General features: G+C 46.5%; 1 protein-coding gene across 1 annotated transcript in view; it reads right to left on the bottom strand.

The window, feature by feature from the left end:
* Positions 1-1432: 1432 nt before the first annotated feature.
* Positions 1433-16956, bottom strand: part of LOC143803164 (uncharacterized) — a 32124-nt gene continuing 16600 nt past the window's right edge. The window contains exon 4 of the mRNA XM_077281389.1: positions 1433-1509. Within this exon, the coding sequence (XP_077137504.1) occupies positions 1433-1509 (77 nt within the window). The remainder of the gene's footprint in view (positions 1510-16956) is intronic.

Here is a 16956-nt window from a genome sequence, read left to right as displayed (position 1 = left end):
AGGGTTCTATGTATTAGGCCACTCCTCACAATCTGGTAAAACTGGGGGCCGGATAGGAAGTTAGTCAGAAGCTGACTGGGTTGGATCCAGGCAACATTCTGTGGCAGAGGGTGTTGCGGGGGAAGATTCAGGGGGGTCCCTGTCGGGGGTGGGATCCTGACAGTGGCCTAGCAAACAGAACAGAACGTTACGGAGCCGCGCCTGCACCCGTTGCGGTGGCATCCTAAGAAAGGAAACGAAGCGAGGTTTACTGTGGAGAAGTGAGAAACGAGATATCAGCAAAAAGGAGATAAAGCCAGTAGGAGTCGTGCCTTAAGATCGTGGCAGCATCCTACTGAGGCGCGTAGCCGGTGGCCGGAACGCCGAGGAAGTATTTGGCTCCAAGCATTACTTGAAACAGCAGCAAGGCAGTTAATTATAGGTTGGCTGTCTCACCTAAATCACCTAAGCAGACATAGGGGGCAATTGTGGGAGAGGGGCGACGCTAGGGTCCCGGAAGAACTCCAGGCCTACCCGTCATACGGGTGCGTCCTATCCATATCATCTGGGGGACGGAGAAAGAACATCAGAACAGATACGAGTTGTGAGAGAAGAACATCAGAAACAGACACAACAGTTGTGAGGACTATCCCGTGGTGCTCAGCAGGGAGGTACTACAACACACAGGTGCTAGAAGGTAGGCACTGATTTCCACCTGCAAAGGGAACTCTGGATGTGCCTTCGGACCGGCCGGTCTCAGCCAGCCCTGTTAGCAGTACTCTGGATTGTGGATCCTGAAGCCTTCAGTAAAGAGGTAAAGAGACTGCAACCCTGTGTCCTCGTTATTCATCGCGACTTGCATCACGCACCATCATCACACCTTTCACTGGACACCCCTTAGCAGGGTCACGGACCGGGTCTAGCCACCGTGACAACCCCAGGACCGAGACAGAGAGGCCCGGTACCGAGTAAACCCCGCGGCCCTGCGTCTGGGGGTGCTCCATAAACACATTAAGTTATTAAAGAAGAAAAAAATACACTCTTCAGCAACCCTGACCTAGACAAAAGCCCTCCCCTCATCAAACATGTCCCCCTGTCACCCCGTTAACCATACAGCACCACTTTCCTAGCCAAAGTCATAACAAAAGCATTAGTGAAAACACGATGATTTACTAAAGTGTGACCAAATTTTGCCAACTTCGAGTAAAAATGCTCGGGAAATTGAACACACGTCCGAATGTGCTACTTTCGTGCCGAATTTGAGATTGGAGAAACATTTTCCAAACAAGTTAGCTCATCTGTTTTCTTCGCTCCATATACTGTATCATTTTAATCAGTGTACAGCGCCAATCTGACAATGCCTGTAGTTTTCACATGACAGTAATGGTTACTTAACGTTTCCTTTGCCCCTGTTACATGGCAAATTAGAAAGTTGTCATGAATCAATAAATGATTATTGTATTCCCATAGGCTTAGCAATGACCTTGATAATTTCCACTGGAATGTCAGCAGTGACCATGTGCATCTTTGCTGTAGAAATGTAAATATGAACAAGAATATGAACGAAAATATGCAACAAGTCAAAATGTTACAACAAGCAAAGTACAAATAATGTGCATCCTATGAATACTAGATTATACATTACATTAATATTCTCAAAATGTTTCTATAACACCATCAATTAACAATTATACATGATGCAGATAGAAAGATAGATTACCATTTTACAGGAGAAAAATTCTTCAATTGGGGTGCATGCATGCAACTCAAATCTCATTTGAGGGTTCACACTTAGCTGTGCTCCAGTTCTACTACTACCAAATGGAATAAATTACAATCCCCTCAGCCTATAAATTGAACCTTACAACACAGGCCTAGATTCTCCTGAACCATCACTAGACCAACAGAGCACAGAAATTCTGGCAACAGAACACCTCCATACTATTCAAACTATTTAATTAGTTTTCTTTATTTAGAAATGTTTAAAAGTATTTTTAAAATAATTTATAAGTGGTGCAGACAGGAGGACATATTTCAAAATCTAAATCCTTTCTGCTAATATTGTGGCCCAGACACACTAACTCAGCAAATAAATACTGATAGTAAATTTAGTGACAGGTGACTGACAGGTCTGGACTTAGAGTTGTGAAACATCTGGTTAAAAGAGGAGAAGAGTACATCCAAAATGAGAGGGAAAAACCGAGGTCATGGTGGAAGGGGGTATAGGCCTGGTGTTCGACGTGTACATGGGGTAGGTGATAATGTTACTTAAAGGGCCACTGTCACCCCCTCCAGCCGTTATAAACTAAAAGAGCCACCTTGTGCAGCAGTAATGCTGCAGTCTAACAAGGTGGCTCTTTTAGTTTTTGATTCAGTTATTCCCTCAATAAAGCGTTTTAAAATTTGTACAAAATAACCTGTCCTTAGACCTGGAGGCGGTCCGAAGCTTCCTCGGTGAATCTCCCAACGGCCGTCACTCTTCTCTTCTGGGGATGTGGTCGCCGCCCCCTGAGCGCTGTTTCTTCTTAAATCCGGCGCCTGCGCTGTGCGTGCCTGCCTGGGAATCAGAGGTCTGCTCAAAAAATTCACAGAATCCCGAGGAGGAAGGCATTTGCATCAATGCCCAATTTTTTTTCACTTGGATAAAGGGCTGTGCAAATTAGGGTTTGAGCTGAATCCATTCTCTCATCACCAGATGTTAACCTCCGGGATTGGAGGTAATCCTGATGGGACTCAGATATCTGAGGCGCATACGGACTGTACTGTGCAGGCAGGGCAGGAAGAGGCAAAGGGTGACTCTCGGGTCGAGGAGCGGAAGAACATAGAGAGTGATGAAGTTGTAGATCCCACTTGGTGTGAACACCAAGCAGCTGAGTAGGTCAGCAGACAAGGTGGAGGAGGAAGATACGGAGGTTACGTTGCAGCTTCCCACACAGACATGGAGTAATGCAACCACGACAAGCACTGCATCTTCAGCCACAGCAATAACTAAGTGAAGGCAAAAATTGCAATCATTTGACTACTGCATGAATGAACCAACACATGCACGATCAACATGCATTTGTCTGGATATCTCACTGCCCTAAAATGCAGACTAGCAGACCTCGCCAACCACCGGGCATCCCATCAACTGCATCTGCTACTGCTTCTTCCTCCTCTTTCACTGTAGCAAGTGTTCTCACACTGTTATGGAAGTGGATGTTAGGTGTCGAGTTCCTGCCACTGAACAGGGGGAATCTCGAACCATGTCTGCTGCGGTCTCCCATTCTACATCAGCCACAGTGGAGCTTGCTCAGCGGAGACGTCGGTCCCAGCATCTCGCTCAGCCTGATACTGTGCAAAGGGTTACTGCTGCCTTTCCAGGCTCTGCTTTTGTAGCCAGCACTGGTCAGTGGCGAGCAGGCTTTTCTGGGACTAAGTCCTGCTTTGCACACACTGAGCATGCCCATGGGAGGACCTCTCATTGGAGGTCGGGGGTCACACACTCAGGCCCTGTAGGAGCTCCTATTGGTTCTCCAGGAAGGTCCTGAAGAGCTGGAACTATTAAACGTTCACATGACCGCATGGCCATGCGCTAGTATCAAATGTGTATGGCTTAGGCCAGTGGATATTATACCACTCTTTATACATGTGGTGTGAGACTGTAGCCCTGGGACTGTACACTCAGACAGGCAGTTAGCATGTGATAGAAATTTATATATCATGTAGATCTCACTTGCATGTATACTGCTCTATAATCATATATACTCATATACTCACAGCTAATATGTACACTCACCGGCCACTTTATTAGGTACACCTGTCCAACTTCTTGTTAACACTTAATTTCTAATCAGCCAATCACATGGCGGCAACTCAGTGCATTTAGGCATGTAGACATGGTCAAGACAATCTCCTGCAGTTCAAACCGAGCATCAGTATGGGGAAGAAAGGTGATTTGAGTGCCTTTGAACGTGGCATGGTTGTTGGTGCCAGAAGGGCTGGTCTGAGTATTTCAGAAACTGCTGATCTACTGGGATTTTCACGCACAACCATCTCTAGGGTTTACAGAGAATGGTCCGAAAAAGAAAAAAAATCCAGTGAGTGGCAGTTCTGTGGGCGGAAATGCCTTGTTGATGCCAGAGGTCAGAGGAGAATGGACAGAATGGTCCGAGCTGATAGAAAGGCAACAGTGACTCAAATCGCCACCCGTTACAACCAAGGTAGGCCTAAGAGCATCTCTGAACGCACAGTGCGTCGAACTTTGAGGCAGATGGGCTACAGCAGCAGAAGACCACACCGGGTACCACTCCTTTCAGCTAAGAACAGGAAACTGAGGCTACAATTTGTACAAGCTCATCGAAATTGGACAGTAGAAGATTAAAAAAACGTTGCTTGGTCTGATGAGTCTCGATTTCTGCTGCGACATTCGGATGGTAGGGTCAGAATTTGGCGTAAACAACATGAAAGCATGGATCCATCCTGCCTTGTATGAAGCATCTTTGGGATGTGCAGCCGACAAATCTGCGGCAACTGTGTGATGCCATCATGTCAATATGGACCAAAATCTCTGAGGAATGCTTCCAGCACCTTGTTGAATCTATGCCACGAAGAATTGAGGCAGTTCTGAAGGCAAAAGGGGGTCCAACCCGTTACTAGCATGGTGTACCTAATAAAGTGGCCGGTGAGTGTAGATTATAATCAATGGCTTAAAATGGCTGACATAAACTGATATAAGCCAGACAAACTGTATGGGGTTTTCCAGGCAAAAACAGGAACTTAGGCCAGATGTTCTGAAGTAATGTCTAGAATATCGCTAAGTCTTGCTGAAATAGCAGGATAAGGGTGACAGCTACGTCCAACAGTGCTAAATGTTATGGTTCTCAATGGCAAGAGAACATAGCCCAGCAAACATACGAACTAGCTCTTGGAAGGATGGAAACTAAACTGACCATGAACTAAACCTGCCGCACAACTAACAGTAGCCGGGTAGCGTAGCCTGCGTTTTATCCCTAGACGCCCAGCGCCGGCCGGAGGACTAACTAATCCTGGCAGAGGAAAATATAGTCCTGGCTCACCTCTAGAGAAATTTCCCCGAAAGGCAGACAGAGGCCCCCACAAATATTGGCGGTGATTTTAGATGAAATGACAAACGTAGTATGAAAATAGGTTTAGCAAAATTGAGGTCCGCTTACTAGATAGCAGGAAGACAGAAAGGGCACTTTCATGGTCAGCTGAAAACCCTATCAAAATACCATCCTGAAATTACTTTAAGACTCTAGTATTAACTCATAACATCAGAGTGGCAATTTCAGATCACAAGAGCTTTCCAGACACAGAAACGAAACTACAGCTGTGAACTGGAACAAAATGCAAAAACAAACAAGGACTAAGTCCAACTTAGCTGGGAGTTGTCTAGCAGCAGGAACATGCACAGAAAGGCTTCTGATTACAATGTTGACCGGCATGGAAGTGACAGAGGAGCAAGGCTAAATAGCGACTCCCACATCCTGATGGAAACAGGTGAACAGAGAGGATGATGCACACCAGTTCAATTCCACCAGTGGCCACCGGGGGAGCCCAAAATCCAATTTCACAACAGTACCCCCCCCTCAAGGAGGGGGCACCGAACCCTCACCAGAACCACCAGGGCGATCAGGATGAGCCCTATGAAAGGCACGGACCAAATCGGAGGCATGAACATCAGAGGCAGTCACCCAAGAATTATCCTCCTGACCGTATCCCTTCCATTTGACCAGATACTGGAGTCTCCGTCTGGAAACACGGGAGTCCAAGATTTTTTCCACAACGTACTCCAACTCGCCCTCAACCAACACCGGAGCAGGAGGCTCAACGGAAGGCACAACCGGTACCTCATACCTGCGCAATAATGACTGATGAAAAACATTATGAATAGAAAAAGATGCAGGGAGGTCCAAACGGAAGGACACAGGGTTAAGAATCTCCAATATCTTGTACGGGCCGATGAACCGAGGCTTAAACTTGGGAGAAGAAACCCTCATAGGGACAAAACGAGAAGACAACCACACCAAGTCCCCAACACAAAGCCGAGGACCAACCCGACGCCGGCGGTTGGCAAAAAGCTGAGTCTTCTCCTGGGACAACTTCAAATTGTCCACTACCTGCCCCCAAATCTGATGCAACCTCTCCACCACAGCATCCACTCCAGGACAATCCGAAGATTCCACCTGACCAGAAGAAAATCGAGGATGAAACCCCGAATTACAGAAAAAGGGAGACACCAAGGTGGCAGAACTGGCCCGATTATTGAGGGCAAACTCCGCTAAAGGCAAAAAAGCAACCCAATCATCCTGATCTGCAGACACAAAACACCTCAAATATGTCTCCAAGGTCTGATTCGTCCGCTTGGTCTGGCCATTAGTCTGAGGATGGAAAGCAGACGAGAAAGACAAATCTATGCCCATCCTAGCACAGAATGCTCGCCAAAATCTAGACACGAATTGGGTACCTCTGTCAGAAACGATATTCTCCGGAATACCATGCAAACGGACCACATTTTGAAAAAACAGAGGAACCAACTCGGAAGAAGAAGGCAACTTAGGCAGGGGAACCAAATGGACCATCTTAGAGAAACGATCACACACCACCCAGATGACAGACATCTTCTGAGAAACAGGAAGATCCGAAATAAAATCCATCGAGATGTGCGTCCAGGGCCTCTTCGGGATAGGCAAGGGCAACAACAATCCACTAGCCCGAGAACAACAAGGCTTGGCCCGAGCACAAACGTCACAAGACTGCACGAAGCCTCGCACATCTCGAGACAGGGAAGGCCACCAGAAGGACCTTGCCACCAAATCCCTGGTACCAAAGATACCAGGATGACCTGCCAACGCAGAAGAATGAACCTCAGAAATGACTTTACTGGTCCAATCATCAGGAACAAACAGTCTACCAGGTGGGCAACGATCAGGTCTATCCGCCTGAAACTCCTGCAAGGCCCGCCGCAGGTCTGGAGAAACGGCAGACAATATCACTCCATCCTTAAGGATACCTGTAGGTTCAGAATTACCAGGGGAGTCAGGCTCAAAACTCCTAGAAAGGGCATCCGCCTTAACATTCTTAGAACCCGGCAGGTAGGACACCACAAAATTAAACCGAGAGAAAAACAACGACCAGCGCGCCTGTCTAGGATTCAGGCGTCTGGCGGACTCAAGATAAATTAGATTTTTGTGGTCAGTCAATACCACCACCTGATGTCTAGCCCCCTCAAGCCAATGACGCCACTCCTCAAAAGCCCACTTCATGGCCAAAAGCTCCCGATTCCCAACATCATAATTCCGCTCGGCGGGCGAAAATTTACGCGAGAAAAAAGCACAAGGTCTCATCACGGAGCAATCGGAACTTCTCTGCGACAAAACCGCCCCAGCTCCGATTTCAGAAGCGTCGACCTCAACCTGAAAAGGAAGAGCAACATCAGGCTGACGCAACACAGGGGCGGAAGAAAAGCGGCGCTTAAGCTCCCGAAAGGCCTCCACAGCAGCAGGGGACCAATCAGCAACATCAGCACCCTTCTTAGTCAAATCAGTCAATGGTTTAACAACATCAGAAAAACCAGCAATAAATCGACGATAAAAGTTAGCAAAGCCCAAAAATTTCTGAAGACTCTTAAGAGAAGAGGGTTGCGTCCAATCACAAATAGCCTGAACCTTGACAGGATCCATCTCGATGGAAGAGGGGGAAAAAATATATCCCAAAAAGGAAATCTTTTGAACCCCAAAAATGCACTTAGAACCCTTCACACACAAGGAATTAGACCGCAAAACCTGAAAAACCCTCCTGACCTGCTGGACATGAGAGTCCCAGTCATCCGAAAAAATCAAAATATCATCCAGATACACAATCATAAATTTATCCAAATAATCACGGAAAATGTCATGCATAAAGGACTGAAAGACTGAAGGGGCATTTGAAAGACCAAAAGGCATCACCAAATACTCAAAGTGGCCCTCGGGCGTATTAAATGCGGTTTTCCACTCATCCCCCTGCTTAATTCGCACCAAATTATACGCCCCACGAAGATCTATCTTAGAGAACCACTTGGCCCCCTTTATGTGAGCAAACAAATCAGTCAGCAGTGGCAACGGATATTGATATTTAACCGTGATTTTATTCAAAAGCCGATAATCAATGCACGGCCTCAAAGAGCCATCTTTCTTAGCCACAAAGAAAAAACCGGCTCCTAAGGGAGATGACGAAGGACGAATATGTCCCTTTTCCAAGGACTCCTTTATATATTCTCGCATAGCAGCATGTTCAGGCACAGACAGATTAAATAAACGACCCTTAGGGTATTTACTACCCGGAATCAAATCTATGGCACAATCGCACTCCCGGTGCGGAGGTAATGAACCAAGCTTAGGTTCTTCAAAAACGTCACGATATTCAGTCAAGAATTCAGGAATCTCAGAGGGAATAGATGATGAAATGGAAACCACAGGTACGTCCCCATGCGTCCCCTTACATCCCCAGCTTAACACAGACATAGCTTTCCAGTCAAGGACTGGGTTATGAGATTGCAGCCATGGCAATCCAAGCACCAACACATCATGTAGGTTATACAGCACAAGAAAGCGAATAATCTCCTGGTGATCCGGATTAATCCGCATAGTTACTTGTGTCCAGTATTGTGGTTTATTGCTAGCCAATGGGGTGGAGTCAATCCCCTTCAGGGGTATAGGAGTTTCAAGAGGCTCCAAATCATACCCACAGCGTTTGGCAAAGGACCAATCCATAAGACTCAAAGCGGCGCCAGAGTCGACATAGGCATCCGCGGTAATAGATGATAAAGAACAAATCAGGGTCACAGATAGAATAAACTTAGACTGTAAAGTGCCAATTGAAACAGACTTATCAAGCTTCTTAGTACGCTTAGAGCATGCTGATATAACATGAGTTGAATCACCGCAATAGAAGCACAACCCATTTTTTCGTCTAAAATTCTGCCGTTCACTTCTGGACAGAATTCTATCACATTGCATATTCTCTGGCGTCTTCTCAGTAGACACCGCCAAATGGTGCACAGGTTTGCGCTCCCGCAGACGCCTATCGATCTGGATAGCCATTGTCATGGACTCATTCAGACCCGCAGGCACAGGGAACCCCACCATAACATCCTTAATGGCATCAGAGAGACCCTCTCTGAAATTCGCCGCCAGGGCGCACTCATTACACTGAGTAAGCACAGCCCATTTACGGAATTTCTGGCAGTATATTTCAGCTTCGTCTTGCCCCTGAGATAGGGACATCAAGGCCTTTTCCGCCTGAAGTTCTAACTGAGGTTCCTCATAAAGCAACCCCAAGGCCAGAAAAAACGCATCCACATTGAGCAACGCAGGATCCCCTGGAGCCAATGCAAAAGCCCAATCCTGAGGGTCGCCCCGGAGCAAAGAAATCACAATCCTGACCTGCTGAGCAGGATCTCCAGCAGAGCGAGATTTCAGGGACAAAAACAACTTGCAATTATTTTTGAAATTTTGAAAGCAAGATCTATTCCCCGAGAAAAATTCAGGCAAAGGAATTCTAGGTTCAGATATAGGAACATGAACAACAAAATCTTGTAAGTTTTGAACTTTCGTGGTGAGATTATTCAAACCTGCAGCTAAACTCTGAATATCCATTTTAAACAGGTGAACACAGAGCCATTCCAGGATTAGAAGGAGAGAGAGAGAGAAAGGCTGCAATATAGGCAGACTTGCAAGAGATTCAATTACAAGCACACTCAGAACTGAGAAAAAAAAAAAAAAAAAATCTTCAGCAGACTTCTCTTTTCTCTCCTTTCTCTGTCAATTAATTTAACCCTTTAGGCCGGTCAAACTGTTATGGTTCTCAATGGCAAGAGAACATAGCCCAGCAAACATACGAACTAGCTCTTGGAAGGATGGAAACTAAACTGACCATGAACTAAACCTGCCGCACAACTAACAGTAGCCGGGTAGCGTAGCCTGCGTTTTATCCCTAGACGCCCAGCGCCGGCCGGAGGACTAACTAATCCTGGCAGAGGAAAATATAGTCCTGGCTCACCTCTAGAGAAATTTCCCCGAAAGGCAGACAGAGGCCCCCACAAATATTGGCGGTGATTTTAGATGAAATGACAAACGTAGTATGAAAATAGGTTTAGCAAAATTGAGGTCCGCTTACTAGATAGCAGGAAGACAGAAAGGGCACTTTCATGGTCAGCTGAAAACCCTATCAAAATACCATCCTGAAATTACTTTAAGACTCTAGTATTAACTCATAACATCAGAGTGGCAATTTCAGATCACAAGAGCTTTCCAGACACAGAAACGAAACTACAGCTGTGAACTGGAACAAAATGCAAAAACAAACAAGGACTAAGTCCAACTTAGCTGAGAGTTGTCTAGCAGCAGGAACATGCACAGAAAGGCTTCTGATTACAATGTTGACCGGCATGGAAGTGACAGAGGAGCAAGGCTAAATAGCGACTCCCACATCCTGATGGAAACAGGTGAACAGAGAGGATGATGCACACCAGTTCAATTCCACCAGTGGCCACCGGGGGAGCCCAAAATCCAATTTCACAACAGCTAAATCAGCTTGTTGCCAGGTAGACTTCAGTCCGAATATGCCATGTACTCAGTTAAATACATTATGTACTCAGTCAGCCAATGAAATAATAGCTAGACAATATGGTAATTAACTAACAACCCCTAACCACTCCTTTCTATATGCAATTATAAAACTATGTATGTACAATAAAGTATCAGTATTGATGGAATGTTGTTCTGTCACAATGGTGTACAGTCCATTCTTGATGAGCGCTCAAAATACTCAGTCTTATTGGGAATGGCCATAGCACACACAGGGATAAATTTATCCAAACCAAATTTCCATATCAAATGGCGCCCAAAGCGGGGCGTGGACGAAACACACGGGACCCTGCTGACCGGAGAGATGGAGGTGTTGGTCACCGGACGGAGACTGCGCAGCTCCATAAGTAAGGTAAGAAAATGTTATCATCTTACCTGAAAGTCCCCTGTGCCCAGTCCAGGTCTATACCTCTTGCCGGTCAGGTGTGGTTACCACCGCATTCCCAGGTAGTGTAAAAAGTCCAAAGCCTGTATCCAAACCCTGGGATACAAGTCAAGGTGTCTGCTGTGTGCCGTGTATGTGTTCTGTGTTTGTGTTCGATCCGGGAGAAGAAAGGAACAGTGACTGTTTTGCTTGTGGTTGCTCGGTAACAGACCGCAGGAGGTCAAATCGATCGATAAGTTATTGCAGGATTCCCGTGCATAGGAGGGACAGTGTTGTGAATTCCGTTCTGGAGCTCCCTCCTGTGGTTGCTAATGGTATTTTTGTGAGTTCTGCCCTTGGGCTCCCTCTGGTGGTTTCGAGTGGAACTGCTGCTCCTTTAGGTAGCTGTAGCAGCTGCCTCCACTGATCGCCTTGCCTGGGTTTGTTATTTAAACCTGCTCTGGGCTTTAGTTCATGCCAGCTGTCAATGTTCTTGGTTGGATTTGGTTCTCTCCTTGGAATTCTCATATGGCCTGTCCTTGTCAGCAAAAGATAAGTTTTTGCTAGTTTTTGTTTGTCCATTTGTTTGGACTCTATTGCTCTGCAAATATGTCTCTTTTTGTCCAGCTTGTCACTATGTCATATTCAGGCTAGCTGGAAGCTCTGGGAATGCAGATTTGCCCCTCCACACCGTGAGTCGGTGTGGAGTTCATTTTTGTAAACTGCGTGGATTTTGTAGTTTTTAATACTGACCGCACAGTATCCTTTTTTCTCTGTCTATCAAGTTTAGTATTGGCCTCCTTTGCTGAAATCTGATTTCATTTCTGTGTACGTCATTTCCCTCTCCACTCACAGTCAATATTTGTGGGGGGCTGTCTTTCCTTTGGGGGTTTTCTCTGAGGCAAGATAGCTTTCTATTTCCTACTTTAGGGGTAGTTAGCTCTTAGGCTGTGACGAGGTGTCTAGGGAGAGTCAGGAACATCCCACGGCTATTACTAGTGTTGTTGTTAGGATTAGGAACTGCGGTCAGTAGAGATACTACCTCCTCAGAGCTCGTCCCATGTTGCGTTTTAGCCACCAGGTAATATCAGTGTGGCCTCTTAACCACCAGGTCATAACAGTACAGCTGGCCCACAATGTGTTAAATGCATCTCAAAAGAGGGAAAAGAAAGTTCCGAGTCTTTTTTTTTCCTTTGTAGCTTGTTTTGTCTTTTTTTTCCCCTTAATCTCTGGGTGGTTCAGGATTTTGGTGCTGATATGGAGGTTCAGGGTCTGTCCTTGCCTGTGGATCAACTTGCTGCAAGGGTACAGAGTATCCAAGATTATGTTGTCCAGACTCCGGTATTAGAGCCTAGAATTCCTATTCCTGATTTGTTTTCTGGGGATAGATCTAAATGTTTGAACTTCAAAAATAATTGCAGATTGTTTTTTGCTCTGAGACCCCGTTCCTCTGGTGACCCCATTCAGCAGGTGAAGATTGTTATTTCTTTGCTGCGTGGCGACCCGCAGGACTGGGCATTCTCCCTTGAGCCAGGAAATCCTGCATTGCTCAATATTGACGCATTTTTTCAAGCGCTCGGATTGCTGTATGACGAGCCTAATTCTGTGGATCAGGCAGAAAAGACTTTGCTGGCTCTGTGTCAGGGTCAGGAAGCAGCAGAAGTATACTGCCAGAAATTTAGAAAGTGGTCTGTGCTCACAAAATGGAATGAGTATGCCCTGGCAGCGATTTTCAGAAAGGGTCTTTCTGAAGCCCTTAAAGATGTTATGGTGGGGTTTCCCACGCCTGCTGGTCTGAATGAGTCAATGTCTTTGGCCATTCAGATCGATCGGCGTCTGCGCGAGCGCAAGGTGGTGCACCATATGGCAGTGTCCTCTGAGCAGAGTCCTGAGCCTATGCAATGTGATAGGATTTTGACTAGAGCAGAAAGGCAGAAATTCAGACGTCAGAATGGCCTGTGTTTTTACTGTGGTGATTCTGCTCATGCTATTTCTGATTGCCCTAAGCGTACTAAGAGGGTCCCTAGGTCTGTTACTATTAGTACTGTACAGCCTAAATTTCACTTGTCTGTTACCCTGATTTGCTCATTGTCGGCCTTTTCTGTTATGGCATTTGTGGATTCTGGCGCTGCCCTGAACTTAATGGACTTAGAATTTGCCAAGCGCTGTGGTTTTTCCTTGGAGCCTTTGCAGAGCCCTATTCCCTTAAGGGGGATTGATGCTACGCCATTGGCCAAGAATAAACCTCAGTACTGGACACAGTTAACCATGTACATGGCTCCAGCACATCAGGAAAATATTCGCTTTTTGGTGTTGCATAATTTGCATGATGTTGTTGTGCTGGGTTTTCCATGGTTACAGGTACATAATCCAGTGCTGGATTGGAGATCTATGTCTGTAACTGGCTGGGGTTGTCAGGGGATACATAGTGATATTCCTTTGATGTCAATTTCCTCGCCCCCTTCTTCTGAAGTTCCTGAGTTTTTGTCGGATTTCCAGGATATATTTGATGAGCCCAAGTCCAGTTCCCTGCCTCCTCATAGGGACTGCGATTGTGCCATTAATTTGATTCCTGGCTGTAAGTTCCCTAAGGGCCGACTTTTCAATCTGTCTGTGCCAGAGCATGCCGCTATGCGGAGTTATGTAAAGGAGTCCTTGGAGAAGGGGCATATTCGCCCGTCTTTGTCACCGTTGGGGGCTGGATTCTTCTTTGTTGCCAAGAAGGATGGCTCCTTGAGACCCTGTATAGATTATCGCCTTCTCAATAAGATCACGGTCAAATTCCAGTACCCTTTACCTTTACTTTCTGATTTGTTTGCTCGGATTAAGGGTGCCAGTTGGTTTACTAAAATCGACCTTTGAGGGGCGTATAATCTCGTGCGTATTAAACAAGGTGATGAATGGAAAACAGCATTTAATACGCCCGAAGGCCATTTTGAATATCTTGTGATGCCATTCGGGCTCTCTAATGCTACATCGGTATTTCAGTCCTTTATGCATGATATCTTCCGGAATTATCTGGATAAATTCATGATTGTATATTTGGATGATATTTTGTTTTTTTCCGATGATTGGGAGTCTCATGTGAAGCAGGTTAGGATGGTGTTTCAGGTCCTTCGTGCTAATGCATTGTTTGTGAAGGGGTCTAAGTGCCTCTTTGGAGTTCAGAAGGTTTCTTTTTTGGGTTTCATTTTTTCTCCCTCGGCTATTGAGATGGACCCTGTTAAAGTCCAGGCCATTCATGATTGGACTCAACCCACATCTGTAAAGAGCCTTCAGAAATTTTTGGGCTTTGCTAATTTTTATCGCCGCTTTATTGCTAATTTTTCTAGTGTGGTGAAGCCTCTGACCAATTTGACGAAGAAGGGCGCTGATGTGATGAATTGGTCCTCTGCGGCTGTTGAGGCCTTTCAGGAGCTTAAACGTCGTTTTACTTCTGCCCCTGTGTTGCGTCAGCCATATGTTTCGCTCCCTTTTCAGGTTGAGGTTGATGCTTCTGAGATTGGGGCAGGGGCTGTTTTGTCTCAGAGAAATTCTGATGGCTCTTTGATGAAACCATGTGCTTTCTTCTCCAGAAAGTTTTCGCCTGCTGAGCGTAATTATGATGTCGGCAATCGGGAGTTGTTGGCTATGAAGTGGGCATTTGAGGAGTGGCGACATTGGCTTGAGGGAGCCAAGCATCGCGTGGTGGTCTTGACTGATCATAAGAATCTGATTTACCTCGAGTCTGCTAAGCGGTTGAATCCTAGACAAGCTCGGTGGTCTCTGTTTTTCTCCCGTTTTGATTTTGTGGTCTCGTATATTCCAGGATCTAAGAATGTCAAGGCTGATGCCATTTCTAGGAGTTTTTTTGCCTAACTCTCCGGGAATTCTTGAGCCGGCTGGGATCCTCAAGGAGGGGGTGATTCTTTCTGCCATCTCCCCTGATTTGCGGCGGGTACTTCAGGAGTTTCAGGCTGATAAACCTGACCGCTGTCCAGTGGGGAGACTGTTTGTTCCTGATAGATGGACTAGCAGGGTAATTTCTGAGGTTCATTGTTCGGTGTTGGCTGGTCACCCTGGGATTTTCGGTACCAGAGATTTGGTGGCTAGGTCCTTTTGGTGGCCTTCCTTGTCGCGGGATGTGCGTTCGTTTGTGCAGTCCTGTGGAACCTGTGCTCGGGCTAAGCCTTGCTGTTCCCGTGCCAGTGGGTTGCTTTTGCCTTTGCCTATTCCTGAGAGGCCCTGGACGCATATTTCCATGGATTTTATTTCTGATCTTCCTGTTTCTCAGAAGATGTCTGTCATCTGGGTGGTTTGTGACCGTTTTTCTAAGATGGTCCATTTGGTACCGTTGCCTAAGTTGCCTTCCTCCTCTGATTTGGTTCCATTATTTTTTCAGCTTGTGGTTCGTTTACATGGTATTCCGGAGAATATAGTGTCTGACAGAGGTTCCCAGTTCGTTTCTAGGTTTTGGCGGTCCTTTTGTGCTAGGCTGGGCATTGATTTGTCTTTTTCTTCAGCATTCCATCCTCAGACAAATGGCCAAACGGAGCAAACCAATCAGACCTTGGAAACCTATTTGAGATGCTTCGTGTCTGCTGATCAGGATGATTGGGTGACCTTTTTGCCGTTGGCCGAGTTTGCCCTTAATAATCGGGCTAGTTCGGCTACCTTGGTTTCGCCTTTTTTTTGTAACTTTGGGTTTCATCCTCGTTTTTCTTCGGGGCAGCTTGAGCCTTCTGACTGTCCTGGTGTGGATTCTGTGGTGGACAGGTTGCAGCAAATTTGGACTCATGTGGTGGACAATTTTACATTGTCTCAGGAAAAGGCTCAACATTTTGCTAACCGTCGTCGGTGTGTTGGTCCCCGGCTTCGTGTTGGGGATTTGGTCTGGTTGTCTTCTCGTCATGTTCCTATGAAGGTTTCTTCCCCTAAGTTCAAGCTTCGCTTTATTGGGCCTTATAAGATTTCTGAAATTATCAATCTGGTGTCTTTTTGTTTGGCCCTTCCAGCTTCTTTTTCCATTCATAATTAGTGTTGAGCGATACCGTCCGATACTTGAAAGTATCGGTATCGGAAAGTATCGGCCGATACCGGCAAAGTATCGGATCTAATCCGATACCGATACCCGATACCAATACAAGTCAATGGGACTCATGTATCGGACGGTATTCCTGATGGTTCCCAGGGTCTGAAGGAGAGGAAACTCTCCTTCAGGCCCTGGGAACCATATTAATGTGTAAAATAAAGAATTAAAATAAAAAATATTGCTATACTCACCTCTCCGACGCAGCCTGCACCTTACCGAGGGAACCGGCAGCGTTGTTTGCTTAAAATTGGCGCTTTAACTTCCTTACGCGAAGTCCCGGCTTGTGATTGGTCGCGCGCCGCCCATGTGGCCGGGACGCAACCAATCACAGCAAGCCGTGACGTAATTTCAGGTCCTTCAGGATTTTAAAATTACGTTCCGGCGTTGTGATTGGTTGTGTCGCGGTCACATGGGCGACGCGACCAATCACAAGCCGTGACGTCACGGGAGGCTAGACACGCGCGCATTTTAAAATGTGCGCGTCTCCTGCCTCCCGTGACGTCACGGCTTGTGATTGGTCGCGTCGCCCATGTGACCGCGACGCAACCAATCACAGCAAGCCGTGACGTAATTTCAGGTCCTTCAGGATTTTAAAATTACGTTCCGGCGTTGTGATTGGTTGCGTCGCGGTCACATGGGCGACGCGACCAATCACAAGCCGTGACGTCACGGGAGGCAGGAGACGCGCGCATTTTAAAATGCGCGCGTGTCCAGCCTCCCGTGACGTCACGGCTTGTGATTGGTCGCGTCGCCCATGTGACTGCGACGCAACCAATCACAACGCCGGAACGTAATTTTAAAATCCTGAAGGACCTGAAATTACGTCACGGCTTGCTGTGATTGGTTGCGTCGCGGTCACATGGGCGACGCGACCAATCACAAGCCGTGATGTCACGGGAGGCAGGAGACGC

This window comes from Ranitomeya variabilis, chromosome 1 (genome assembly GCF_051348905.1).
Source record: "Ranitomeya variabilis isolate aRanVar5 chromosome 1, aRanVar5.hap1, whole genome shotgun sequence".
Taxonomy (NCBI): domain Eukaryota; kingdom Metazoa; phylum Chordata; class Amphibia; order Anura; family Dendrobatidae; genus Ranitomeya; species Ranitomeya variabilis.
Note: the sequence above shows the minus strand (reverse complement) of the source record. Positions and strands in the feature narration are given on the sequence as shown.